A 23,175-nucleotide genomic window follows, 5' to 3' on the forward strand; every position below is an offset into this window, starting at 1 on the left:
ACTGTAATATATTCATTCTCTGTTACTAGGGTCTAATAACCACATTCAAGAGATCCTTGCAAAAAAATGTGTACATCGACTCAAATATTGATATTGGATTTTGTGCTCCCTAATAGAGGTATCGGTATCAGCATCGGCCCCAAAAATTGATTATCGGTCAGGCTCTAGTTTAGTTTCACCTAATTTATATGTAATGTTTTGAATTCTTCTTATCAAGCTATTATTTGGGTTGTTATACTGTTTAATTTATGTTATTAAGAATTGTACTTCGCCTCAAGTACTTATGCTGCAAAATGTGATGTCTTGAAAATACAACTTTAATAGAAGAATACAAGCTTTTTAATTTACAAGGTAATAATAAATTAACTAGTGACCATTTACATGGCTGACAACTGATTAAGGATGCCTGTTATGCCCTTTTTGTTACACACCAATGCTCAGTACATCTGTTACAGGCTGGAAAAACAACAACTACAGCATTTTTTTGATCTCTACCTGGTTGCTGATCCTGTAGGATTGGCTCACAAAGCACATCCATAATGTGGAGGAGAGGTGACCCGACACTGTGTGTACGCAGGGGAGTTTGGGCCTGCTCACCACAGTGCTTCAGAGACAAGAAGAGGGGGATGAAGGGAGTGGGAAAGACAGAAAGAAGAGAGCTGCCTGCGCTATTATCTATGTGCCTCTTCAGCGAAAAATGCAGTCCCAGTTGCACAAGCACCATGCCAGCACAGAATGACAGAGGGTACTGTACACCGAATCACTGTGTAGTAGGGAGGGAGCGAGAGAGGTAGAGAGAGAATAGATGTAGAGTGTGACAGTAGTGAAACAGAGAGAGACAGTCAGAGAAGCGTTACAAGGACCCTAAAGATAGGAGTAAGAAAGCAGAGCGTGCAAATACAAACCGGGTCATTGCTGCTTAGCTAATAGGGGCCAATTCGCTGCAGGAGAGAAATGTCGAACACCCCAAGTTGTGTACAATAAGATAACTGTCCTATAGACACAAACACTATACACTAACACATAAATTCTAAAGCTACATAGAAACACACTCACTCAAACACAAATGTAGCCATTCACACCATCTAATGTGCGCTCTCTTGCTTGCTAAATGGGGTGGAATAAGCACTGCACACTTTTAATTAACAAATGAGCCACTGCAAATGCACAGGATAAATAATATGGTTGTCTAATCTACCTAATTCGGCCGTTTTATATCCAAGTCTGCCCTGCAACATTCATTTATTCTGTTTTTCTTATTTAAAAAGGCTGTCATTTCCTTTGTGAGTACATTTTAAAAAACTGGGGCAGGTTGAAAAGATCAAATACATATATCTAACCTGCAGTGCTCTCTATAGCAACCTCACTCAAAGCAGATATATCCAGTATCCACAATAAAATCTGGGCATTATCAAATATGGAATATGTACTGAATACATTTAAAATGGATGAACAACTACAATGTTAATGTAACGGCCATTAGTGGCAGTGCTTTATCCACCCCATGCTTTCAGAGTCATCTCATCTCATAGTGCTAAGATGACTAACAATGACTAATGGGATACTGATACAAAAAAATCAACGTTTATCTGTAAGCTCTACATAAAACAGGAAGATCTAGCATATACATCATCATTTTAACTGTCACACAGGAAATGGAGTAGGCAGAGGACATGGGAAGTGGGAGGGACTTAAGGGGTATTAATGGACATGAGACAAGTGACTCTACAGGTTAGGTGGCAAAAAGTGTGTTCAAGAAAACACTGGATGTATCTACATGGACAGAATGGATGGAGTAAAAAAGGTGTGGTTCTTATTTCTCCCTGGACCAATCATCCACTCTCACAGCTGGTCCAATGGTGCGGGATGATAGATGCAGCCTTACCGATTCGATGGGCTTGTCCAGGGACGCCTGCTCCAGCTCCAACTGGCCCTCTTCATACTGGTCAAAGTGATTCCCACCCTGAGTGACACACATTTTAAGCTTATTTTAGAAATGTATTTCTGTGTAATGAACACTTCTCACCATTTTCTGACATTTTACAGAGCAAACAATTGATTGAATAATTAGCAGATTAATATATGATAAAAATGATCATTACTCGAAGCACTAATCAGTAGCAGTTAGTGTTTCTGAGGAAAAATCCATTATGAAAGTTGATTCCATGAAAACAAGTAATTTAAAACATGAAGACACTGGCTGTATTTTCCTTTCTGTTTTCAAAACAATGAGACAGCACTGTGCAAGGAGGTGCGCCTACTGCCTGTCATTCGCACTGAATAATAGTCAATCACACTGAATAATATTAATAATATGATTAGAAAAACATTCCAGCAGTTATTACCCACAGCACAAAGGAGCATTATCATCAAGAAGCAAACTCAGGTCTGTAATTCAACCAGTGCTGGGTTGATTATGCTTCGCAAGAACCATCAATGATGAAAAAGGTTTTTTTGTCGTCCGATAGATCTGTTACCTATACGTGCGTTTTATGCCATATTCTGACCAAAGTCATTACAATACAAGCTTTCTTGTTAGCAGTGAAAGCCTCACTCCAGTGCACTTTGGCATTTTTATTTCCTATTTTTCAGAGTCACTTCCTGACAATGTTGATAAGCCAAATATGTTCTGACAAAGCTCCATGAACCAGAGAAAAACCGGTATGCCACCATGCAGTATATGTGACTGTGTTAGTCCCTTTGTTACCCATTATCCCCTCATAACCCATCCCATTATATCTTACATCACAGCTATCAAATTTACAAGTTTATTCAGCCATGATTGACTTGATTTCCGTTTCTTTATTTCTTGGTACATTGTTTCCAGCAGTGACAGCAGTGAACAAAGACTTCCTCCTTAGGTTATTTATTGACTGACAGCTTTTACTTATGCAACGTATAAAGAGTAGAGTATTCATGTTTAAGTCTATTCCCGTGTCTGGGATTGACAGTGAGTAATGGGCTTGGTACCCCAACCAAAAGGAGTGTGTTTATAGAGCAGTTTCTGCTCTGAGACAGATGGCTTCCTCTCTTTAGCAGCAGAGGAGAGAAGAAGGTCATGTTTGTGAGTCCGTTTTCCTCCTGACCTTCAAGCAAGCAGAAAACTGAAAGGGTCCGAAAATAGTCCATAGTATTTTATTATTTACTAGTTGCTTGCAGCTTCTAGCAACAGGACATGTGTAGACAGAGAAATCTAATGTTACTACACACAAAATATACAACATACACACAGGTTTTATTTCCTCTTTTCATTTCTATTTGAAAAACATGGAACATGCACCGCAGTATATTTACTTTCTCTTTCTATCATTGGAGACTTATCACATTGGTGAATAACTACAGCTACAGAAGTATGCAGCCAATGTTGCTGTGAAAAGACAATGTAAACATGGGCTGGTCCTTGCAAGAGGCTTTACCCTCCACACTCTCTAGGGGAATCTGGTTTTGCAGCGATAAGCAACTGCTCAAATCAGTCCATAATAATGAGGTGATTTGATGCAACACTGGCAGTCATTAATTCCAATGAAACAGGACCCTCATCAGCATGAGTGAAGCTGGGGATTACGAGAAGGGGAGATGCAGAGGAAGAGCAAACGACTTATTTATGAACAAATCAATGACTACTACCCCCCACTCCCATCGCTCCCCCATCCACCTGACACTCTGCTTAGACCACTTAATGTGCCATCAGCACAGCGTCTTCCCACCACAATGACTTCTATTATTCCCTGCTGCTTGCTTCCTCATCACTCTGACTCTGGTACATAAAAACACCACAGCACTGCTGTATAGCAATGATCTTCACTTTGTCCTCTGATGCACATTATTAGAGTAAATTTCCATTTGTTCTACGACAGTGAAATGGATGCTCAACACCCCCCACATTAGGAAATGAGAGCGCTACCGCAGACCAGCTCTATGGACCTTCATAAATTGCCTGCCGTGTTTCTGCAACTAAGGATTAGCCACATGCTAAAGCTTCAACAACAATGTAAATCAATGGGGCAGATTGAGCTGTTGGACTGGTTATACTGTAGATAGAGGTAGACCATCTGTGGGTGTTTCCTGCGCTGTGTTGCTTGGCAGCAGGCTTCAGTCCATGGAGTCATAGAGAAACTTTCTGAATACTGCGCATATGAATGCCTTCAGCAGATCTCACACACAGTGCTCCACTGTGCTGAGCCAGAGCTGCTCTCAACAGACTCATTCAGACCACACAGCAATTCACCTCACTGACAAAATAGCAGAATACTGAGTTCCCACTGGACACCAACATAGTGGGCAGACAGGAAAAAACATGAGCAGTTTCACAAACTGTTCCTTATACACATGCTTAAACTTGTAGCAGGTTTCGAGTCATACTTGTCTGGCAATTCACCTATTTCGCCACATCAGTCCTACAACAGAAAGCTGATTGCTTCTACAACAAACAGCCTTGAAACCAAGCCAGATCCCCACTGGCTGTTGTCCTTGTTCAAAAACACTGCTATATTTTTAATGGGCCGTAAATGACGGAACAAAATGCTGTCCGCACAATGTTTAGATTATTTAACCAAGCCCTTTCTCTGACCCTGAACATCACTGTTGATACAGCAATTCTCCATTTCCTTCACAAATCACCAGGAGAAAAAAAAGCACACAGGGTCACAAACAGGAGAAAAAGCTGCAATGTGCTTCATATGGGCATGAAAATATCTTTACTGTACAGCAATGATCTTCACATTCATAGTAATGTCCAGGCTATATGTTTATACAGTTTAACGTGTTGTGTGAAAAGGTGATTCCTGGAGTGAAGGTTTTGAAACTTTTAGGTAATGACACCTACGCATAACTGGGCAAAACAGCCTCCAATATAATCCAAAAACTCTCGACTCAAGTTTGAGGTTAGTTGAACTGGATACAACCACTCCAAAATACTGCAAACCACGTTAACATGTGGAGCAGAACGACATCTAGTTACACTTAAGATGTTTCACAAGTTGTTACATTGGCCATTGACATTTATGTCAAAGAATTACAAACCTGTTCGGTGGCTTAATAAAACGGATGGGATACCACTGTATGAAAGATGCTGGGTGAAGCAGGGGGATTATAATGCCATCTAAGGGATTCAATACAAATACCGGTGATGAATGACTGATGAAAAACTACACATATGGATTAAGAAGTTTTTGTAGTCTCGTCTGTAATGCTATGTTTGGCTTTTACTGGGTGCGGTCTTAGATCACAGATAGACAACTGAAAAGCAAACAAGTCATACAAGGGTTGTGAAATTCAGCAGCTCAGGTCAAGTAATAATACAAATACTCAACCTGGAAAACGTCATATATACATAATGTTATTCATGTGCAGTAGGGATGGATTTATTAGTATAATTGAGTTACATACTTCACACAAGAAAATCAAAACAAATCCCCTTGTGTTTTCATCCTACTTTGTTTTCCATTAAAGAATATGTTTCCACTCGCATTGTAGAAACAAACAAAATCAAAAATGAAACGGTGCCACCATAACAAAACCAAAAAACACAAGTAATGCAGTTTAATTAGAAGAATATCAGCAAAAGAGTGGCCAAGGACACCTGTTTATCTTAAATCCACCCCACACATCTTTTCCGTGCGCATTTAATATGAGAGATAATTTCACGTCATGTCATTACATTATTGGACCAACAGATAGCTGACAATAAGTAGGTCAATTCAGCTTGCTAACTAGCTGCGGTTGTTGTACTACTAGGTGTCAAAATGATACAGCCATTTCTTGCTAGCGCTAATATTGCCCAACGTGCGTACAAGTTAGCTGTCTGCTAGCTAGCTACCCATCGTTAGCATATGTCGATAAATAACCAGTCTACCCAAGGTCACTAACAAGCTAGTTGGACTTTATCATGTATTTTGTCGTAGCATGGTTAAGACGGTTACGTAGTATGCATAGTGTTACAGTGCGGAGTCAACTATAGCAGGCAGCCAAACCCTGAGACGTAGGGGAAGTTAAATTCAAAAGAGCCGCAGTGCACTAGACGTATCCACTAGCGGTAGCTTAGCTAGCTTGCAGTGCTAGCAGGCGTCATGTAGACCGAAATGCACGGTGCCGTTTTTAAGTAATCATTAGCCGTCCGTCGCGTTTCGTCCCGTCTTCGTGCGCTAAAACATCCAGACGTGCTAAAATATCTGCAAAGTGTCAATCGTCTGACATGCATTACCTGGAAATCACGCTCTTCGTTGAACCTAGAAAATCTGTCGGCCATTTTCTGAACGCAGCAGCAGCTTCTGTGCTCGCTCCGTCTGTGTCCGACAGAAGCGCGCTGGAGACGATGTGCACTCCGCAGATCCGCTGTATGTGAATTGACCTTTCACAACAACATCCAGCAGGATGAAACACTCTCACCGATGGGAATCTATTGAAGCCGCATTAATACGGCGATGATTATTGTTTTATTTGCATGCATTCTTTATATATATATTTATATATTTCGCTTTACACAAAGGTTTGTTTAAGTAATGGGTGTAAACAAAGCTGGATTACCCACTGACTGGGCAACTGCCCAGGGGCCCCAGACTCCCAGGGGGCCCCGGATTTACCTATTTCACTGGGAGTCAGTTAATTTCAAGTATGTTTGGAGATTTGCACCAATAAAGTGCATTATTAAGTAATTGTGTGGTTGTCTTGTAGAAGGGTCATGTTCCAAATATAATTTAAAGATATTTATAATTTACTCAATACTCAAGATCATTAATTTACTATGGATGCATGATGTATATCATACTGATAAACTATCAGTTCAATATACTGTTTATTGGTATTGGTGGAAGAATAGCCGATAAATGGAACGGATAATATGAGATACAGTAAGTTGTGGTATGCAAAAAACTGTTTTGTCAGAAGAAGAAGAAGCTCAACATGCTGTTATCGCGCTCCTGATGTCAAAGAGCCGTGCAGTGTAGACTAGAGAGCCAAACATGTCATCAGCAGTGTGGATGTTTTCAACAGTTTCAGAGGAAGGCAACACAACTGCAATTTGCAGCACAATTTCCACAAATGTTCAGAGAGGAAGGAAACGTCTAGGAGTTTTAACACAACAAATCTGATCAGATCTGTGGACTATTATCTGTCTTTACTTAGCCTTTCTTAGGAACTTCTTAAAATATAAAAGTGTGAAATTAGTTAGTTTATCCAAAAAAAGAAAATCAATCTCTGTATCTCTATTATTTGCTCAAATTAGGACAAACTGGTGCACCAAAAACCTGGAAGACAGGTTTTTGGTGCACCAGTTTTTTTTATGTATTTGATATTATTTCTTGAAAGGACCATGTATAATAGTAAATGTTGTTTTTGATATATGTTGGTCTCCTTGTCTCTGATCACATGATGAAGCTCATGTCTGTTGTCTACTTAAAGGGTACTTGACAGAATACATATAATCCACAGTGGGTGGAAAGTGGGGAGTCAGAAAAGGGACCAGGACAATCCAGCCATGGAGTTAAAGGTAACTATGATACCAGTTGGGTGTCTGAGGCCGGTCCATAGGCTGTGATGGTATGACTATGAACACATTAATCCCATTAGAATCTGATGGAGATCTATAAATAGACCTATATGTTGTTTTTGTCCCCATGATCATCTTCAAACTATGCATAACATTTCCACACAGCATGATTGTAAGAGTAGGAGACAAAATGTTGCCTTTTATGGTATCTGCCCCGACAGTCTATCCTTGTTGTTTTAGAAAAGTAATAAGAGGAGAAACTGTTGTTTACCATATCCCATATTTATGTCCTCTGCTCACACGTTGACTGCTTTGCCTGAAAGAGTCATTTCAATCTGCAGACGAGAAAAAAAGCTCAGATTTCCTGTTTTCGTATTTTCTGCTCCAAACAAATACTTGTCTGGAGAAAATTGCAGAGTGAAATCCACTCATCTGCTTGTTTTGTTTAAACTAAATACTTCCATTGTTTGCTCCAAGAGTCTCTTGGCTTTTGTTCACACATGTGTGGTGAGTCACGAGAAGAAGATATCCAGGGATTTTACTTGGTATTAAAAAGGGGAAATTAGCAGATCATCAATATCTTTTTTGGCTTCAACTGACGCATGACACAGACCTTCGGCACAATTCTGGATGCCGGTGTTTGAATGGCTTCAGTATGTCCAGATTGATGTAAGAAACATAGATCTATATATATCCAGTGTTTACGCAACTGTGTTGTCAAAACTGATGGACTAACTGAACAAAAGCAGTTTAAAACCATGGACACTGTCGTAGGCAAGTTTGCCGTGTTCTTTGTTTTTTGTTGAAATTTTGGACAGATCCTTTATATTTTTGGAAAACCCCCCTTTATACTGATAATGGGAACATAATAAGCATTCATTAAAAGTTGTACAGGAGTGAATGGGAATGCTACATGTTATTGTCCCACACCTTAACATTTCAAAATCACATGGATATGGGGACCACTGCAAATCTCAACATATAACTAGTATGAAAGACACCCATACTTTGTCTTTTTATTGCATTTTATACCAGTATAGTCATCTTAGATTGCACATTTTGCAGCCTATAAAGTTACATGTAAATAATAGTATTATAATAATATTGATGCTTGTAGTGAAGCAGAAATGCCTCTTCTCAGAAGTTTATGACTCCATCTTGTGGTGAACCTTGGTTAATACAAATAACCCCAATAAAAAAGGTATATTACAATGTGCATACAAAAATTATATTATCTGCAAAGCTAGATCAAACTTTTGGGACTGTCTAGCCTTATTGATAGTAAGGAAGTATACAGGGGAGCCAACAACACCTGAACACATCAAGGTAAACAGGAAGGTGGCATTGAATAGACACCAAGAAGAAAAATAAGAAATAAACAAGAACAAGTAATAAACACTGGGCTTTACATTGAAAGGGATATTCTATGCAGTATATTACAGTGCTGTTGCTTGAACAGTCCTCTGAGTGTACACAACACATCACCATTTCCTCCTTCTCTCTGCTTTTTCAGGAACTAATCTCAAAACAGGCGCATACAGGAAGTGCACACACATCAGCTTCAAATTAAAAGCATAACGCATAAAAAATGCAAAAATACCACTAGAGCGCAAGCAGCAATAAGAAATACAATCAAAACAATCAGTGAATAATAACAAAAGTGCCAAGCCTTTTTTGTATCAGCGAATGTTGAATATAATGACTGTAAAATAAGTGAACATAACATTTGCGTTTGAAATTAACAACCGGAAGTTAGCTAGTTAGACAGCGATCTCATCGCGATCGGCCGACGCCTACTAATTGGGAGCTGGGTAAGTTAAAACTCTCCTGTGTAATTATCAATAAATTACATTGCTTAACTAGTGACACCGTTTTCAGACCACCCTCAGCCTCTTCTCCTCTCTTTAAAGACGACGGTTTTGTCCTCCAAAAGTTCAGCATCTCAACGGAAAGCAGAAACATGTCGGTCTGATTTTGAGCTAATGTGAAATGTCGGTGAATGTGGCTAGAAGGAAGTTATTATTGTACTACGCCGAGAGCGCGTACAGACCCTCAAATAACAAAGCTAGCGGGAAGTATACGCTCAACTTTCATGGTTATAAACGGTCAGTTTGTGACAAAGGTTAGAATAATCCAAACCGGGCAGAATAATACGCTGCCGTTACTGTAACTTTGGCTGTACAGGTCACCAAACTTTTTCAAAACCGCACATACGCCTGCATGAGCCAGATGTGGATGATTACAACAACTGTTGTTCTCCAGCTCGTACTTTATCCACTGCTATTGACTGTTGTTGGGTACATCTGCTTGTTATATACGTCCTATAACAGCACCAATTTAAATCACTTCAAGAAAAAAAAAAGAAATACTCAGAAGATCATATAAGAAGCACACAAGTGATTACAATTAGTACATTCAATGCAGATAAAAGCAATTAAACTAGACGTATTATAACTGTACTAAGGAGCCTCCATAAGAGTAGCTATTATGTTCATTTCATGTTGTCCAGTATTGACATACTTCATAGCATAAGCCCTAATGTGGCTGATTGATCTATTAAACATTAAGCCATTATCAGCTCATTTCTACCACATTTCTGTGTTAGCATTAATCACCCTTAACAGGCACTGTATGTTGAGTCCAAGTTCTGCTGTTTCTCACACACTGTACAAACACAAGCCGGATCATTCTTGGCCCAGAGTCACACTCCTGGCCTGCATTTAGAGCTAAACAGCACTGGCCTTGGTCCATCCACGAATGAGAAACCTATGGTGTCCTGTCAGTGCAAATGTCCTTTCTCCTCTCCTGTGCAAAAAAAGGAAGAAAGTGCAGAGAATTAAGTACATTGTATGAAATCTGTTCACTACAAACAATGTAGGGCACCACACTTGTACACTTCTACATCATCAGAGGAGATCACTACATAACTATATTAGACTACAGTATAGTTTGATATAGCATAAAATACAAAAAATGCATGCCAGATTTCCAGTTATACATGCTTGACTTGGATTATACTGCAGTGCTTCTGCTTTGAATTTTACCATTTCCAATCCACGTGTTCAGTTTAAGTGTTTTTGATCTTTTTCTGTGTGTAAAAAATGCCATTCGGCAGAATATCCAGGCGTGCAACCAATGATTCTTCTCATGCAGCAGATTATAGGTCTGGGCGAAATGGCCTCATAATAGTAACATGATATTTTTAGGCTATTGTGGCAATACACAGTATAACTTATCTCCTCAGAAGCACTTCATAAATGCTAGGACTGGGCGACAAAATCAAATACCTTGATATTGATATCTCAGCAATACTGTAGGATCGACTATTGGTCCTTTGCCAAAATATTAACACAATGAGATTTTTGATAAATAATCATCAGTAATGTGGATATAATCACTAATTGGGTAAAGGCAAGTATTTAGTAGGAAAATTACATCGCTTTCCTGCAGAGCAGCCTTTAAAAACCAGGAAAAGACAGCACTTATGCAACAATATGTAGTGTCACGATTATTTTCTAGATTAATCAATACATCTTTGTATCTATAAACTGCCCAAAAAATGTCCATTAAATTTCCAGAAGTTCAAGGTGAGCCCAAAGATATTCACTTTACAATGATAAAAAACAAAAAATTAAGCATAAACAACATTAATAAAACTGTGGTCATATTGACTCCTACATTTTCTTACATAATCCACACTTGATAAGGGAAATGATCATTTGCAATTACCCACAATTAACTTATGGAAACATCATCAGTTGAATGAAAATTTACAGAAAATGGAGGGCTCCACAAAATTGCTGTGTTTTGCAATTTAGTAACCTCTGTTTTGTTATTTTAAAGGGAAGGGAAAAAGGGAAGTTAGAAGAGACACAGAGGAGTGACTGAACAGTGTGAGTGCAACTTGTAGTCACATCCTGCATATGGTTTCTTAACGGCTCTGGACATGTGTTAGTCCAGGACTGAGACATTTTCCTAAGAAGCAGCGTTCCTTAAGGAATGCTTGGATGTGTGTGTGTATGTGTGTGTGTGTGTGTGTATCCGTGGGAGACTTCAGGTTGAGTCCCTTTTCACTGTCCTTACTAAAGGCTTTGGAATTTCATTAATCTGTGTGGGTGTACAGCAGAAGTCGGCTCAATATAGCCACTGACTGCAGTATGTGCAGTTAAGCTCAGGATTTCTCTGCAAAAGTAGATTGTACCACTTCAAATTTACGATGCAAGTTCTTGTGTACAAGTTTATTACCTGTGCAGTCTGATGTAATCTAGTGCAACAGCCCGTAATAACTCCTATCTCTTTGAATCTCATGTGTTCAGTTCCTGTTGACACTGAGAGAGAGAGAGCTGTGGGTTCAGCTTGGCTGTGGATTTGAAGGCAGCGGTTAATGGTTGCATTGTATTGCATTGTAGAACTGAAACAATTAATTAATAAATCACTTAATTGCTTAAGTTAATTGCTTAGTCTCTACCTTAGAGTGGCCGAAAATGACTAAAAATGCCCTTCACAATTTCCCACAGCTTAAGGTAGCGTCTTAAAACTGTTTTGTTTTGTCCAAACAACAGAACAAAACCCAAAGATGTTCAGTTTATTGATACAGAAAACTGAGACTAAGGGTGCTCTGATTGATCAGCTATGGCGACTGATTGTGACTGGCTACACCTAGTTTGACCGGTTGTCTCCATAACGGCCGATCAGATAAACACGTAAGACAGGTTGTCTACGCGCTGCTAAAATGCTAAAGCATTCTGCAGGGCTCGAGACTGAAGTAGTAGCTTAAGGGCACAGAGACTTGAGACTGAGACAAAATCTTTCCTAAATACTGTCCTATTTATTTTCCTTTATACTGTTTTTAAAAAAAAAGTAATTATTTATTTTCTCAACACTTAAATATAAGCTGACAACAAAGTTAAGAAACATCCTTTTGATTGGTGATTGGCATCGGCCAATACTGCTTCCAGTAATCAGTGATCGGCCCCAAAAATCCTGACTGGATAAAACATTAAATGATTAATGACTAACAAAATAGTTTCATATTAATTTTCTGTTTACTGGCTAATCTTTTCAGGTCTGTAACTGAGAGAATAATAAATAATGAATACAATCCTTTGTTGCCTCCCTAATGGAATTATCTTTAATGTTTAATGTACTGTATCTTTTGATGAAGTTAAAGATATGACATCTTTTCATTCCCGTGTTTGGCCATGTTGATTTGTGCTGCTAATACTCACTCTCCATGTCTTGTTCTGTTCATTTAAATTGAATCACTGCTGTTAGAAATAGAATTGTATGAAACATAGCATTTTCAGACTTTTCTGCCATCTTAACTTGCAATGAGGAAAAACTGTACAACTTTTTGATACACAGACCCTCATCGGGTTATTAACCTGGTTATTAACCTGATGAAGTGTTTTCCTGACTGCAAGTGACGATGACAGTGTGTGGGAGTTTTCTGTCTGAATTTTGTCAACCCTCAGTCTTCTCCTATGCACCTGTTGATCCACAGGTGTGCAAAAGCTTTGCTCTGTGAAACCTTACTAAACAAATTTCAGAAGTTAGAAGTTTTGAATTAGTCAGAGGCTAAAGAATAGCCCACATTAAACCCTAACTGCTTATGACAATGTCCACAATCCCGATCCTAAACAGTTGTTCTTAGATATTGTTGTCATGACAGCTAACTAAACATTTATCCTCATGAGGCAATAAGCAACTTGTACTTTAGCTTTTTTTTTTTTTTCATGGTTTATGGCGGAGCCTCTCAAGTGGTATTCTGAATTTCCTGTGCTCTGTCTTGGTTTATATATGAGTAAGTTGTTTTGCCGCTGAAAAGAAAAGCAAGTGAGATAATTTCAGATAGAAGAGGACACCTCACATTTAAAGTGACAGCTCATGCATTTTCTCCAAATTCTCTCGGTGGCTAATATTTTCCGTACGGCCGTCATACTGTCAGATAGCAAACTGTCACTTTTTAACAGACGAAGAAACTCTGTTGTTGTTGATGTGAAGAGTGTGTGGACGGATGACATGACATGTGACTTATATATATATCAGCTGCTACAGGGTTTGTTCGTCAGAGCACATGAAAGGTCACAAAACTCTTTACATTTTATGAAGTATTGTGGTTGTGTGTGTAAAGGTCAAACTCTGACATCAACGACATCATGCACGCAGAAATGTGACTGTTCTGTGGTGTTTTTGACTTTATTAGCAAACATCTATTCCTCAACGTTCTGGTTTTAATTTGACTTTGAAGCGGTTATGATCCGATGAGACTATTAATTCTACTTGGGTATAAATCAACAGTCCACAGAGAGCTCATGTTCTGCTTTTGTCAGTCCATAGTTCACGGTTGATCATCAAAAGCATAGCCAAACATGTTATCCTTTAATCTAGTCAGAGGGAAGAGCAAGCCAGCCCTGTTGGAGGGAGAGGAGGGAGGGGGGTGCGTATGGGGAAGTGGAGATTCATTTCCCATAAGTCATTGTCAGCCAGCTCCTCCCCCGGTTGGCTGAGAGCCAGCAACAAGAGAGCGAGAGAGAGAGCGAAGAGCCTGAGCTGAGACTTTACCGAGAATCAGAACATGACGGACGAGGCAGACAAACACAGCACCTAGTTTTACTAATGTAGATGTCAGGTTGTTCAGAGCGGATACACGGGAGAGAGAGCAGCTCAGACTGGCATCTGTCGGTACGTCTACACGCCCCTCAGCCTCTCACACACACAGAGTTGTTTTTGTGGTTGTGTTTATTGCAGTGGGTTTTTCACTATTTCCTTTCCACGTAAATTCATTGGGGTGTGGTGTTGCGCCGTGCTCTCAGCACCGGTGCAGCGTCTTAAGAAGGAAGTGACAGTTGCTTTGTTCTAGAAAGTCTTGCAGTGCATGAAGTCGGCACACAAGGTAAAGACGTTACTAAACTCAAACAGCTTTCATTCAAGTTTGATGTCAGTTTTTCTTAAGTATTACTTGTGTTAAGGAGCAAGAATACGCAAAAAATTACTGGGCAAATGTTTTGGCAGCTGTGCGTTTGTTTTAAAAGACCTCTGTCAAGAATGTCTATATGTATTTGTGCAGAAAGAGTCGAAAGCTAAGTGACAGGAAGAAGCTGCTGTTAACTGTAAAGGGCACACTGATGCAACATGCTGCAACTGTAGTACCCAGTTCTCCCCTTGTGCTTTTAAAACAGTTTTTAATGCAAATAATCAGTGCTGAGATGAAAGCAGTAAGTCTGAGTGTGCTGATTTTACAGTCATACATGTTTTGAAGATCCATCCAAGCCATCGGCAGTCAATCACGCTAATCTTTATTGGAAATTCAGCCCGGCCATGCCTAATGCGCCGTAGTTGACTTCCTCTGAGTGAAACAGAGTTCTTGCTTTTAACGACACATTTGCAACTGCCAAAACAAGGCCAGGGTTGAGTTTCCTGTCTCATCTGCCCACCGCAAACTTTCAGAGTTTCACTTTGTTTCAGATCAAGCGATCCTCATGATCCTGAACTCACTTGACAAAGTCAAATATGTTAAACAAGCTTTTAAGAAGCAGATTATTTTGTACATAATCACAGTACAAAGCCTGTCATTGTTGCGTTTAGGTGTGTGCATATTTCTGTGGTAAAGGTTGGACATGAGTTCTACTTCTGCTTTACTTGATTACAACTGGTGATCCTGCAAATAACAAAAGGAACAAAACAAACAACTAACCTAAGACGAAAATGGAAATCACATAAGTAAAAGTCGGTTTAAATGTGAAAATATAATATAAAACAAAATATAACAAATATATTTGTTGTTTGTCAGTCACTGTCAGGTTTTTGTCTTTATAGGAACCATCACCCACACATTAGCAGATAGTAAAAAGTCCTTTGTTACTTTATGGGGAAGCAAGCAAAAACTTAACATTTCTAAAGGTCAGTCACTAGTAATGATGAGCCATGCGATTTACTGTATAGACATGATGCGGTAACACCATGTTGGAGTTTGACTTAATCAGTTTTAATGTAATGATTAATTGAAAGAGCATTTAACAATTACTGGGTCCCACTTCTCAAGGATTTGATGGATTTCTTGCCATATATTAGTCAGCTGAATATTAAAAAAACATCTTTGAATCTTATGTTTTGACCAGCCATCCGTCAGTACATAAAATTCAAAGATGCTTTTTTAATGACCTACTTTGGCTGTGGGCATTTTTATAGACAAAACGATTATAGGTGTTATGTCATTTGCCAGGCAATGACACTCAACAATCAACTATCTTTCTCCAGAATCACCTCCCCCACCTTTAATTGAGAGTCAGCAGAGTAATTGCAGCCCCCTTATAAAGTGAAACACGGTATCGTCAGTTAACTCCAATACCCAAAGAAAATATTTGATCAGTTTAGGGGTTTCACAAAAAATGACACCAAGATTTCATAAAATAGCCACAAAGAGGCTCAGGGGTATATGATTAGATATTATTACAAATATTACTTATTTGTAGAGTACATCAGTTGGCTGATAATAATGGCCTTTCACAGATAAATAGGTATCGGAGTAAATGTTGTCTGTTTTGTACCAATATAAAAATTAGATAATAACGCAGAAAAAGATGCCTGGAGTAATTAAATAAAATTCCCAGTGACGTTTATCTTTTAAGTCCACCAGTCATTTTAGACAATTGTTAAATATCCTGCCTTCGTTACACATCTTTGTCAGTGTTTGATAACCACATTTTAGGGATCATTGCAAAAAAATGTGTGTATATTGGTCAGACTGTGCCACTGTAGAGAAATCAGTTGCTTACGATGTTCCCTCTCTCCCCAGATCCAGCAGATGAAATGGCGGTGCGGCAAAGGATTTTCAACTCAACATTACCCTTCTCCGGCTCCTCCAAGGCCGAGCTGAAGGGGTCATTGCCATCCTGCTCGGCTGCGGACCAGGAGACGGAGGAGGAGGAAGAGGAGGGCAAGGATAGCAAAATGAGCTACACAGCCTGTCCCTACAACCCTACAATGATGAAGTACATGACACATGGGACTGCAGAGCAAGTGGGAGAAATGCCTCCAAAGACCTCATCAGTCATTGCCCAAGAATGTAAATATGTCTTTTTGATGTATTTTTTTTTACACTAAATCAAATAAAAGTGTGTCGACAGAGAATTTAACATTTACTCTGTTTCTCCTCAGGTGAAACCCAGGACTTACAAAAGTTTAGTCCATCTGATGTGAAGCCTTCCTTTGTACCCTACCCTAACTGCCTCACCAGGTATGACATGCAGCATTGTTTCTGCATTTCACACATCATTTGCATTTAGAGAGGCTTATTATATGTTTAATGTCATATCTGGAATTTACATCGTTGCCATACTTCTGCTTCAGTCTTTCCTCAGAACAAAACAACGTGGCGTGCCCGACCACTGCCTCCATCCAGGAGCCGAGCAGCTCATCAGCTCAGCTCACTCCAAGAAAGAAGACCAGGAAGAAACAGAAGCGCAAGGGCAAGAAAAAACAGGAGAACAAGAAGGAGAAGCAGCGACAGAGACATCGAATGCCTTCTGGAGTCCCTGAACAGGAGAGTGGAAGTTCTCTGGTTCAGATCCTGGTATGAACTCTCATTATTCTTCACATCTCATTGACTTTTTAATATACAAAAGCTGTCAAAAGTACCTTGTGAACTCCTTGTGAATCATCTCGATGGATAGATTGCCACATACTTTGGCAGCCGGAGGTTCGACCTCTTGACTTGCCCATGCAAACATTAGCTTTCCTGTGTTGTGGAAGTGATTCACTACATTTACACAAAGCTGCCCCTCATGGCCTTGAACGTTCAGCCACTGAGCAAACACACCTGAGAATGTAAACAAAATGTAGTCTGATGGTTTTTGCTTGTCTCCTGTAGGTGGAGTCGTCCCTTGGAGGGAGAAGCAACCTCAGCACTTCTTGCTGTAGCAGCATTGAAAGCTCAGAAGAGCGGGACAGAGGGCCTTCTCTCTACAGCCGGCCGATCTACAACACAGGCTCCAGCTGCTCTCCTGTGCCCTGGAGGGGCGACCCCCACTCCAGTGTCTACTCCTTTCAGCAGGTCAGCGACTCAGACAGCTTCAGTAGTCTGAGAAACTGTTCGCTGGCCCTCGCTGGTCTCAGGGGTAGCGTCAGTCAAGGGGACCCGTGCTACGCAGGGCCCTTTTTCAAAGATGTGGAGAGGGATGTCAGAGAAGAGGAAGAGGAGCTCTCAGAGTCTGATTTTGTCCCCAACGAGGGATTATTCTACTTCAATGAAGTACGTAGTGCTTTAGTCTACTTCCTGTCTTCCGTCTTGGTTTAAATGTGGTTCTGCTTAACTAACTGGTCTCTCTTTAGAATAAATTCCACCTTGTGGACTCCGAGTACAAGGAAGGGAGGGAGTATGTCCTCAAAGAGTTTGTCAAGGAAGGCTCCTATGGCGAAGTACACATTGCTCAAGATGTCAACACAGGCTTCAAATTTGCTGTCAAAAAGGTAAGGCAGAGCATATCGCTCTCTGTTTTTTTCCACTGCCTGGTTTCAAAGTGTGCTCTGATTGCTCACTGATTTTTTCCATCCTCACAGATCGCCCTGAAGAGGTTCAGCAGTGAGGAGGTGGGTGCGTGGAGTACCCTCAGATCTCCTCGTGTGGTGGAACTCTTTGGAGTGGTCAGAGAGGGGCCTAACGTTGTCCTCTTCATGGACCACAAATCTGGTAAACAAGCCTCACTTCTGACTGTGCTTGGAAACTTTTGAGTGAAATGTGGTGAATTAAGCGCACAACACATGCACAGTAGGTGCAACCTGAGGATAATGAACTACAGAAATATGGATGCAGTTAGTGTCAAGATGTGGAAGTGGGTGGTTAGGATGCCAGAAATGACTGTTGACCTCCAAATTACAGGTGGCGAAGCCTGCCTGATAAACATAATTACATATCTCATAGTTTGTCTTTGTCATCAAATTCCAGGCCATAATTAAAGGTATGAATGTCATCAAGATAAAGTCTTTATCCTGATCTGACCTTATCTTTTATTTCAGGCTCTCTGGGCCAGCTGATAGCAGAGCGTGGACGGCTGCCAGAGGACCTAAGTCTCCACTACCATTCGCAAGTCTTAGCAGCGCTGGAGTACTTAGTGAAGAAAAAAGTGGCGCATCTAGACATAAAAGGTAGGTTAAACACTTTTTTTTATCTCTCCCTTATTGTTTCCTAACACACACAAATTCACACACAGGAACTCCACACAGACTGCCACAAACATTCTTCAACATATAGTGCCAACATCCCAGTACTATGTTTTTCTGATGTCGCCCCTCTCTGTATTCAATGTTGTTTGTCCTCCCATAATGAGCTTATCCTAATATGCCTAGTTGTGTCTGGTGTTGTCTCACTTGTTAGGTCTCGCTTCACTAAATAAAGGCAAAAAAAGGGGGAGCCCATACATAAGAAATATTTTACTACAGAAAACAGAAGTTATGTTAAGAAGCCAAAATTAAAAACTAAATTGAAGTGTTAACTAAAGTCATGACTACAATTCATCACTTTTATGAAGACATACAAACATAAAAAGACATACTAGGGTATTTATATTTAAATTGGTGCTGAACACACTAGGTTTAACCTCAAATGAGCTGTCATCATTAGTTTATCCAAGAAAATAGAGCAGCAAATAACGATTATGTTCACAAGTGTCTTGTTTTGTCCACAACCCAAAAATAAAAAACAAACCAGAACATATTCACATTTACAAAGCTCGAATGAGGGAATAAATAACAAAAAAACAAACAAATTAACTGATCAAAATAGTTGGTAATCAAATTAATCGGTGACTAGTAATCGATTACTTGTTGCAGCTCTACAGCAAAAGCAAAGCAAGAAGCCCTTTAAACATGTGGGTGAGAACAAAATGTTCATCTCTTCATCGTCATGTGCAGATATTCCCACTTGTACGTCATGTCAATTTTTGTTTGATACAGTCCACTACCTCCAGGATGACGAACGATCTGAAATATGAATGTAAATGTTCGGACTAAAAAAAGTAACTGCAGTGGGTTAGGGTTAGTTATCACACCAAAACGCAGACATCAGATATTGGCATCGGCCCCTGACAACACTTTCAAGATGAATTTCGATAGAAGTAATTGTTCAGATCAAAGTAGCACAACTGTAATATCAGTAAAACTGGATGTGTCAGCTCGACTTTTACTTGTTGTCATACCTAGTGGAAAACAAAAACACAGAGAGAGAGTAAGTCAGATTTCTAATTAGTTCTCATCAGAGGACTTTGTGCAGCTGTTGTGTGGAACACAAGTGTCATAGATACAGTCTTGATCTGATCCTCAGCACCTGTGTTGTGAAACCAGACTACCACAGAGAAGGGCTGGGAATTTCCCACAGTGTGACTCACCGCCGCTCTTTAGAAACGGCGCATGTGCACAGAATCAGGAGAGCTCGAAAGAAAAGGAAGAACGAAACAGAGAGGGGGGGATGGGACGGACGGGGAGCAGGAAGTAGTCAGAGAGAGAAGTGCAGACTGAGACGTAAAGACAGAAAGCAGAAGATGAAAATAAAGTGGAAAGAAGTGTAGAAAAGAAGAAAAGAGAAAAACAGAAAGGGAACAAAGGGTGAGAAAAAAAACAGACTTAAGCTGTAGGACGGACAAACAGCTTTATTGTCCTCTTGCAGCTCAGGCGCCACCTGGTGTCTGTAATGCCTCCAGAAAAGCAAGGCAGTAACACCAAATCGCTTTATCTGCTGCCTGTTTGTAACCAGACTCCACATTCATTCCACATTAAAGTGTTTTCTACAGCAGCTGTCCCTCAGTGACCTCACATATTCCTCTTATTCTGCCCCATTTGTCTGTGTTCTGTCTGTGCAGCTGCCCTGTTTCTAATTATGTCATCCAAAAACTGAACTACACAAGTCATGGAAACCAACAAAGTGCCATTGAGTTCACTGAGCAGTGCCAAGATTAATGCAGTGCATTACTGACTGTGCTTGTTTCACTCAGCTGACAACGTGTTGCTGTCGGAGGACGGTAGAGACACCTTCCTGTGTGACTTCGGACACGCAGAGAGACTTGACAATCAGGGACAGAGTCTGAGTGGGTCAAAAGGTAAATACTGCAAAACTTTTCACTTAAGAAGATGAGTAATTTATCCACTTCCTTATCTTAATTGGTTGTCCTGTCCATGTAATTCAATACAGATCTAAAGGGCTCAGAAACCCACATGGCCCCAGAGATTGTTAAAGGGGAACCCCGCGGAGCCAAAGCAGATGTGTGGAGCAGCTGCTGTATGTTACTGCACATGCTCAATGGGTGTCAACCTTGGACCAGATACTACACCTGCAGACTTTACCTGAAGGTATAGTTAACAGTGACACTACACCTTGCTATTTCAGTACAGATGTTCAGTACACTCTTCACAGTATTCAAGTCAGACTTTGACCGAGTTTGTGATATTCACAGATCGCTAACGAGCGTCCGCCTCTGAGAGAGATCCCACCTGACTGTGGCCCGCTCACAGCTGAAGTTATTAAGGCGGGACTTCAGAAGGATCCAGCCAAGAGAGCGTCAGCATCTGACCTCAAAGAAAAAGCCAACAGAGCTCTGAAAGAAGGTAACTATACTGTACATTATATTTTAACCTGAAAATATTGTTGGTGTACCTTTTACAGCCCAGAGTAGTGTCTGCAGGCATTCCTTAAATACATCAGACGTCTGTATGTACCCTGAGAGGCCAAACTGAGGGCATATAAACGGTTTATAGAATCTACAGTAAGAAAATCTCCTTAATTGGAGATTAAGATTGATCCTTACGGTGTGTAAAGACTTCATATGTTTGTCTGCTCGCAGTGGGAGGACTCACCAGCCCAGTGAAGGGACCCTACACCGAGCCCCTGTATTTTGCCGACAAACCTCCTGACTCCCAACTCATCAATAGCAGCATTGACTGTGAGGATGAGGAGGAGCATCAAGAGTCTGTAGAGAAACTGATCACAGTGGGGAGGAAGACAAAGAAACTGAGAGACGACGATGAAGAAAGGGAGGCTGAGTCAAAGCGAGGCTCGCCTTTCTGTCCACAAACGCTGATTTCTGAGCCGAACCATAAGAGGGCCAACAAGATCACCACCGTGCCTGAACTTGAGCTACGTAAACTAGAGCGAGGTGAGGTTTTCTCACAGTTTCCTGCTTATTTTTTGTGTGCGTCAACTATTGGAACTCTTCTCATTGTTTTCCTGCTTGTTAGTAGATTTCTACCTGAGCAGTCTGTCCCAGCTTCACTCGGCTGAGATGCAGGAGCAGCTGTTGTCTTGTCTCAGCAGTGACCCATATACCAACTGGGAACCATGGGACAAAAAGGTAATCAATCACACCCTTTAGGTGCCTCAAAGTAATGCAATAACAAGAGATTAATTGGAAGTGTATGGCAATATTTTTTTAGGTTAGCACTATGGGAAGACTTTGGCCATTCGACTCCATCTATGTGGAGCGTCTCCAATAAGCGTAGGCCCATATGAAGACAAGAGATGATGAATGATAGCGTCCAGGAAGTAAATGTCTCGAGGAATGCCCAGAGATAGATCAGCAGTCAGATACGGTTTCGTTTGAATTGTGACTTTATGAGCTTTGAGAATGGGGAAGTGACAGAGAAAATTAGAAGATGAGAAAATGGCAGCCATTCCAATTCATAACAATTCTCTATAAAAGTCCAAATACTCCATTCAAACACAGTTTTGTTGGTATTCATCCACCTTGGCTATTAGTATTAACCGACCCACTGTTTGGCTTGTGTTCCTCTTTTTAACCCGTTATTCCAGGACTCTGGCCGCTGGTCCATGAGCCCAGCAGACGACTTCAGCTCTGGTGTCTTCTCCTACAACAGTCAGCCAGATGTGCAGCTTTTCAGTGTGGATTTGCTGAGTCACACACAGATACCACCTCCCTGCTGTTTTGAAGGTGAGATCAAACATCAGTCTCTCTCTTCTTTTAAACTAATGTGGGACCAGCTTTTAAAATGTGAAATCATGTTGCTCCAGGGGTGGATGTCTGCATCAGAGACTTCAACAGGAAGAGCATTCGCATCAGAGAGACACGTCGGGTGAAGGTTGGCCACATCGCCACTGGAATCAGTGATCAGGTGAGGGCTAGCAGCCTCACACATGTTCCATGTCCGTCTCTTTCAACGTTTGTAAAGATTACATCTGTTTAATGCCTACGTGTGTCTCCTTTTTAGATCTCTGAAAGGGTTTTCACCTTGGAGACCCAGCAGGGCCAGCATGTTGCTCATGATGACGAGGTGCAGGAGTCCGGTCTGGAGCTCTGCTGTGTTCTTGCTCCAGACTTCGACCCCGCCTGGAGGTGGAGGATCAGAGACGGAGTGCTGGAGACGAGACAGAGGCTGTAGCTCTCTCCTCACATCAGCCGCAGCCTCATCTTAACTGTTTTACATGTGGCCTTCTGTTGAATTGTGCTTTCATGAGGAGTAAAAAGAAATCAGATGAACCTGCCTTTTAGCCAACAGTTTTTTTGTTGTGGTGTTGCTTTTGGTCTCTAAAGTGCTTATTGCTGTCTGAACTTTTGATCACTGTGATGTTTACATGTTGCACCTTTTCTTGTTGCATGTTTACATTGAGTCATTAAATGGTTGATGAAGCTACGCTGAGTGTGTGATACATTATTGATCCATGCTGCTGTTGACATGCATTGTCC

General features: G+C 40.6%; 2 protein-coding genes across 4 annotated transcripts in view; one reads left to right on the plus strand and one right to left on the minus strand.

Annotated features, from left to right (window-relative positions):
• gpatch8 (G patch domain containing 8) overlaps positions 1-6,317 on the minus strand; it is a 29,699-nt gene extending 23,382 nt beyond the window's left edge. The window contains 2 exon segments of the mRNA XM_084372273.1: positions 1,886-1,963; positions 6,203-6,317. Coding sequence (XP_084228399.1) covers positions 1,886-1,963; positions 6,203-6,247 — 123 coding nt within the window. The 5' untranslated portion in view covers positions 6,248-6,317.
• Positions 6,318-9,195: 2,878 nt separating this feature from the next.
• Positions 9,196-23,123, plus strand: map3k14a (mitogen-activated protein kinase kinase kinase 14a). 3 transcript variants are annotated; one of them, XM_084372391.1, is made up of 16 exons: positions 9,196-9,297; positions 16,284-16,553; positions 16,646-16,724; positions 16,838-17,060; positions 17,358-17,738; positions 17,819-17,956; positions 18,047-18,176; positions 18,503-18,631; positions 20,473-20,577; positions 20,670-20,827; positions 20,932-21,082; positions 21,319-21,630; positions 21,716-21,825; positions 22,284-22,422; positions 22,503-22,603; positions 22,700-23,123. In XM_084372391.1, exons 2-16 carry the CDS (start codon positions 16,298-16,300, stop codon positions 22,868-22,870), a joined length of 2,583 nt encoding a protein of 860 aa, XP_084228517.1. In that variant the 5' UTR covers positions 9,196-9,297; positions 16,284-16,297; the 3' UTR covers positions 22,871-23,123. The 3 variants fall into 3 exon arrangements, with proteins under 3 accessions (XP_084228517.1, XP_084228516.1, XP_084228518.1); XM_084372390.1 differs by lacking the exon at positions 9,196-9,297 and adding an exon at positions 14,026-14,170; XM_084372392.1 differs by lacking the exon at positions 9,196-9,297 and adding an exon at positions 14,361-14,381.
• The last annotated feature ends 52 nt before the right edge of the window (positions 23,124-23,175 follow it).

The sequence above is a fragment of the Pagrus pagrus genome (genome assembly GCF_965226575.1).
Source record: "Pagrus pagrus genome assembly, chromosome: 13".
Taxonomy (NCBI): Eukaryota; Metazoa; Chordata; class Actinopteri; order Spariformes; family Sparidae; genus Pagrus; species Pagrus pagrus.

Excerpts from the sequence above, each read along its gene's own strand:
- map3k14a (XM_084372391.1), top strand. The coding sequence starts at position 16,298 with ATGGCGGTGCGGCAAAGGATTTTCAACTCAACATTACCCTTCTCCGGC. Across the intron at positions 16,725-16,837 it reads TACCCTAACTGCCTCACCAG|TCTTTCCTCAGAACAAAACA; the intron begins GTATGACATGCA and ends CTTCTGCTTCAG. Across the intron at positions 18,632-20,472 it reads GGCGCATCTAGACATAAAAG|CTGACAACGTGTTGCTGTCG; the intron begins GTAGGTTAAACA and ends TGTTTCACTCAG.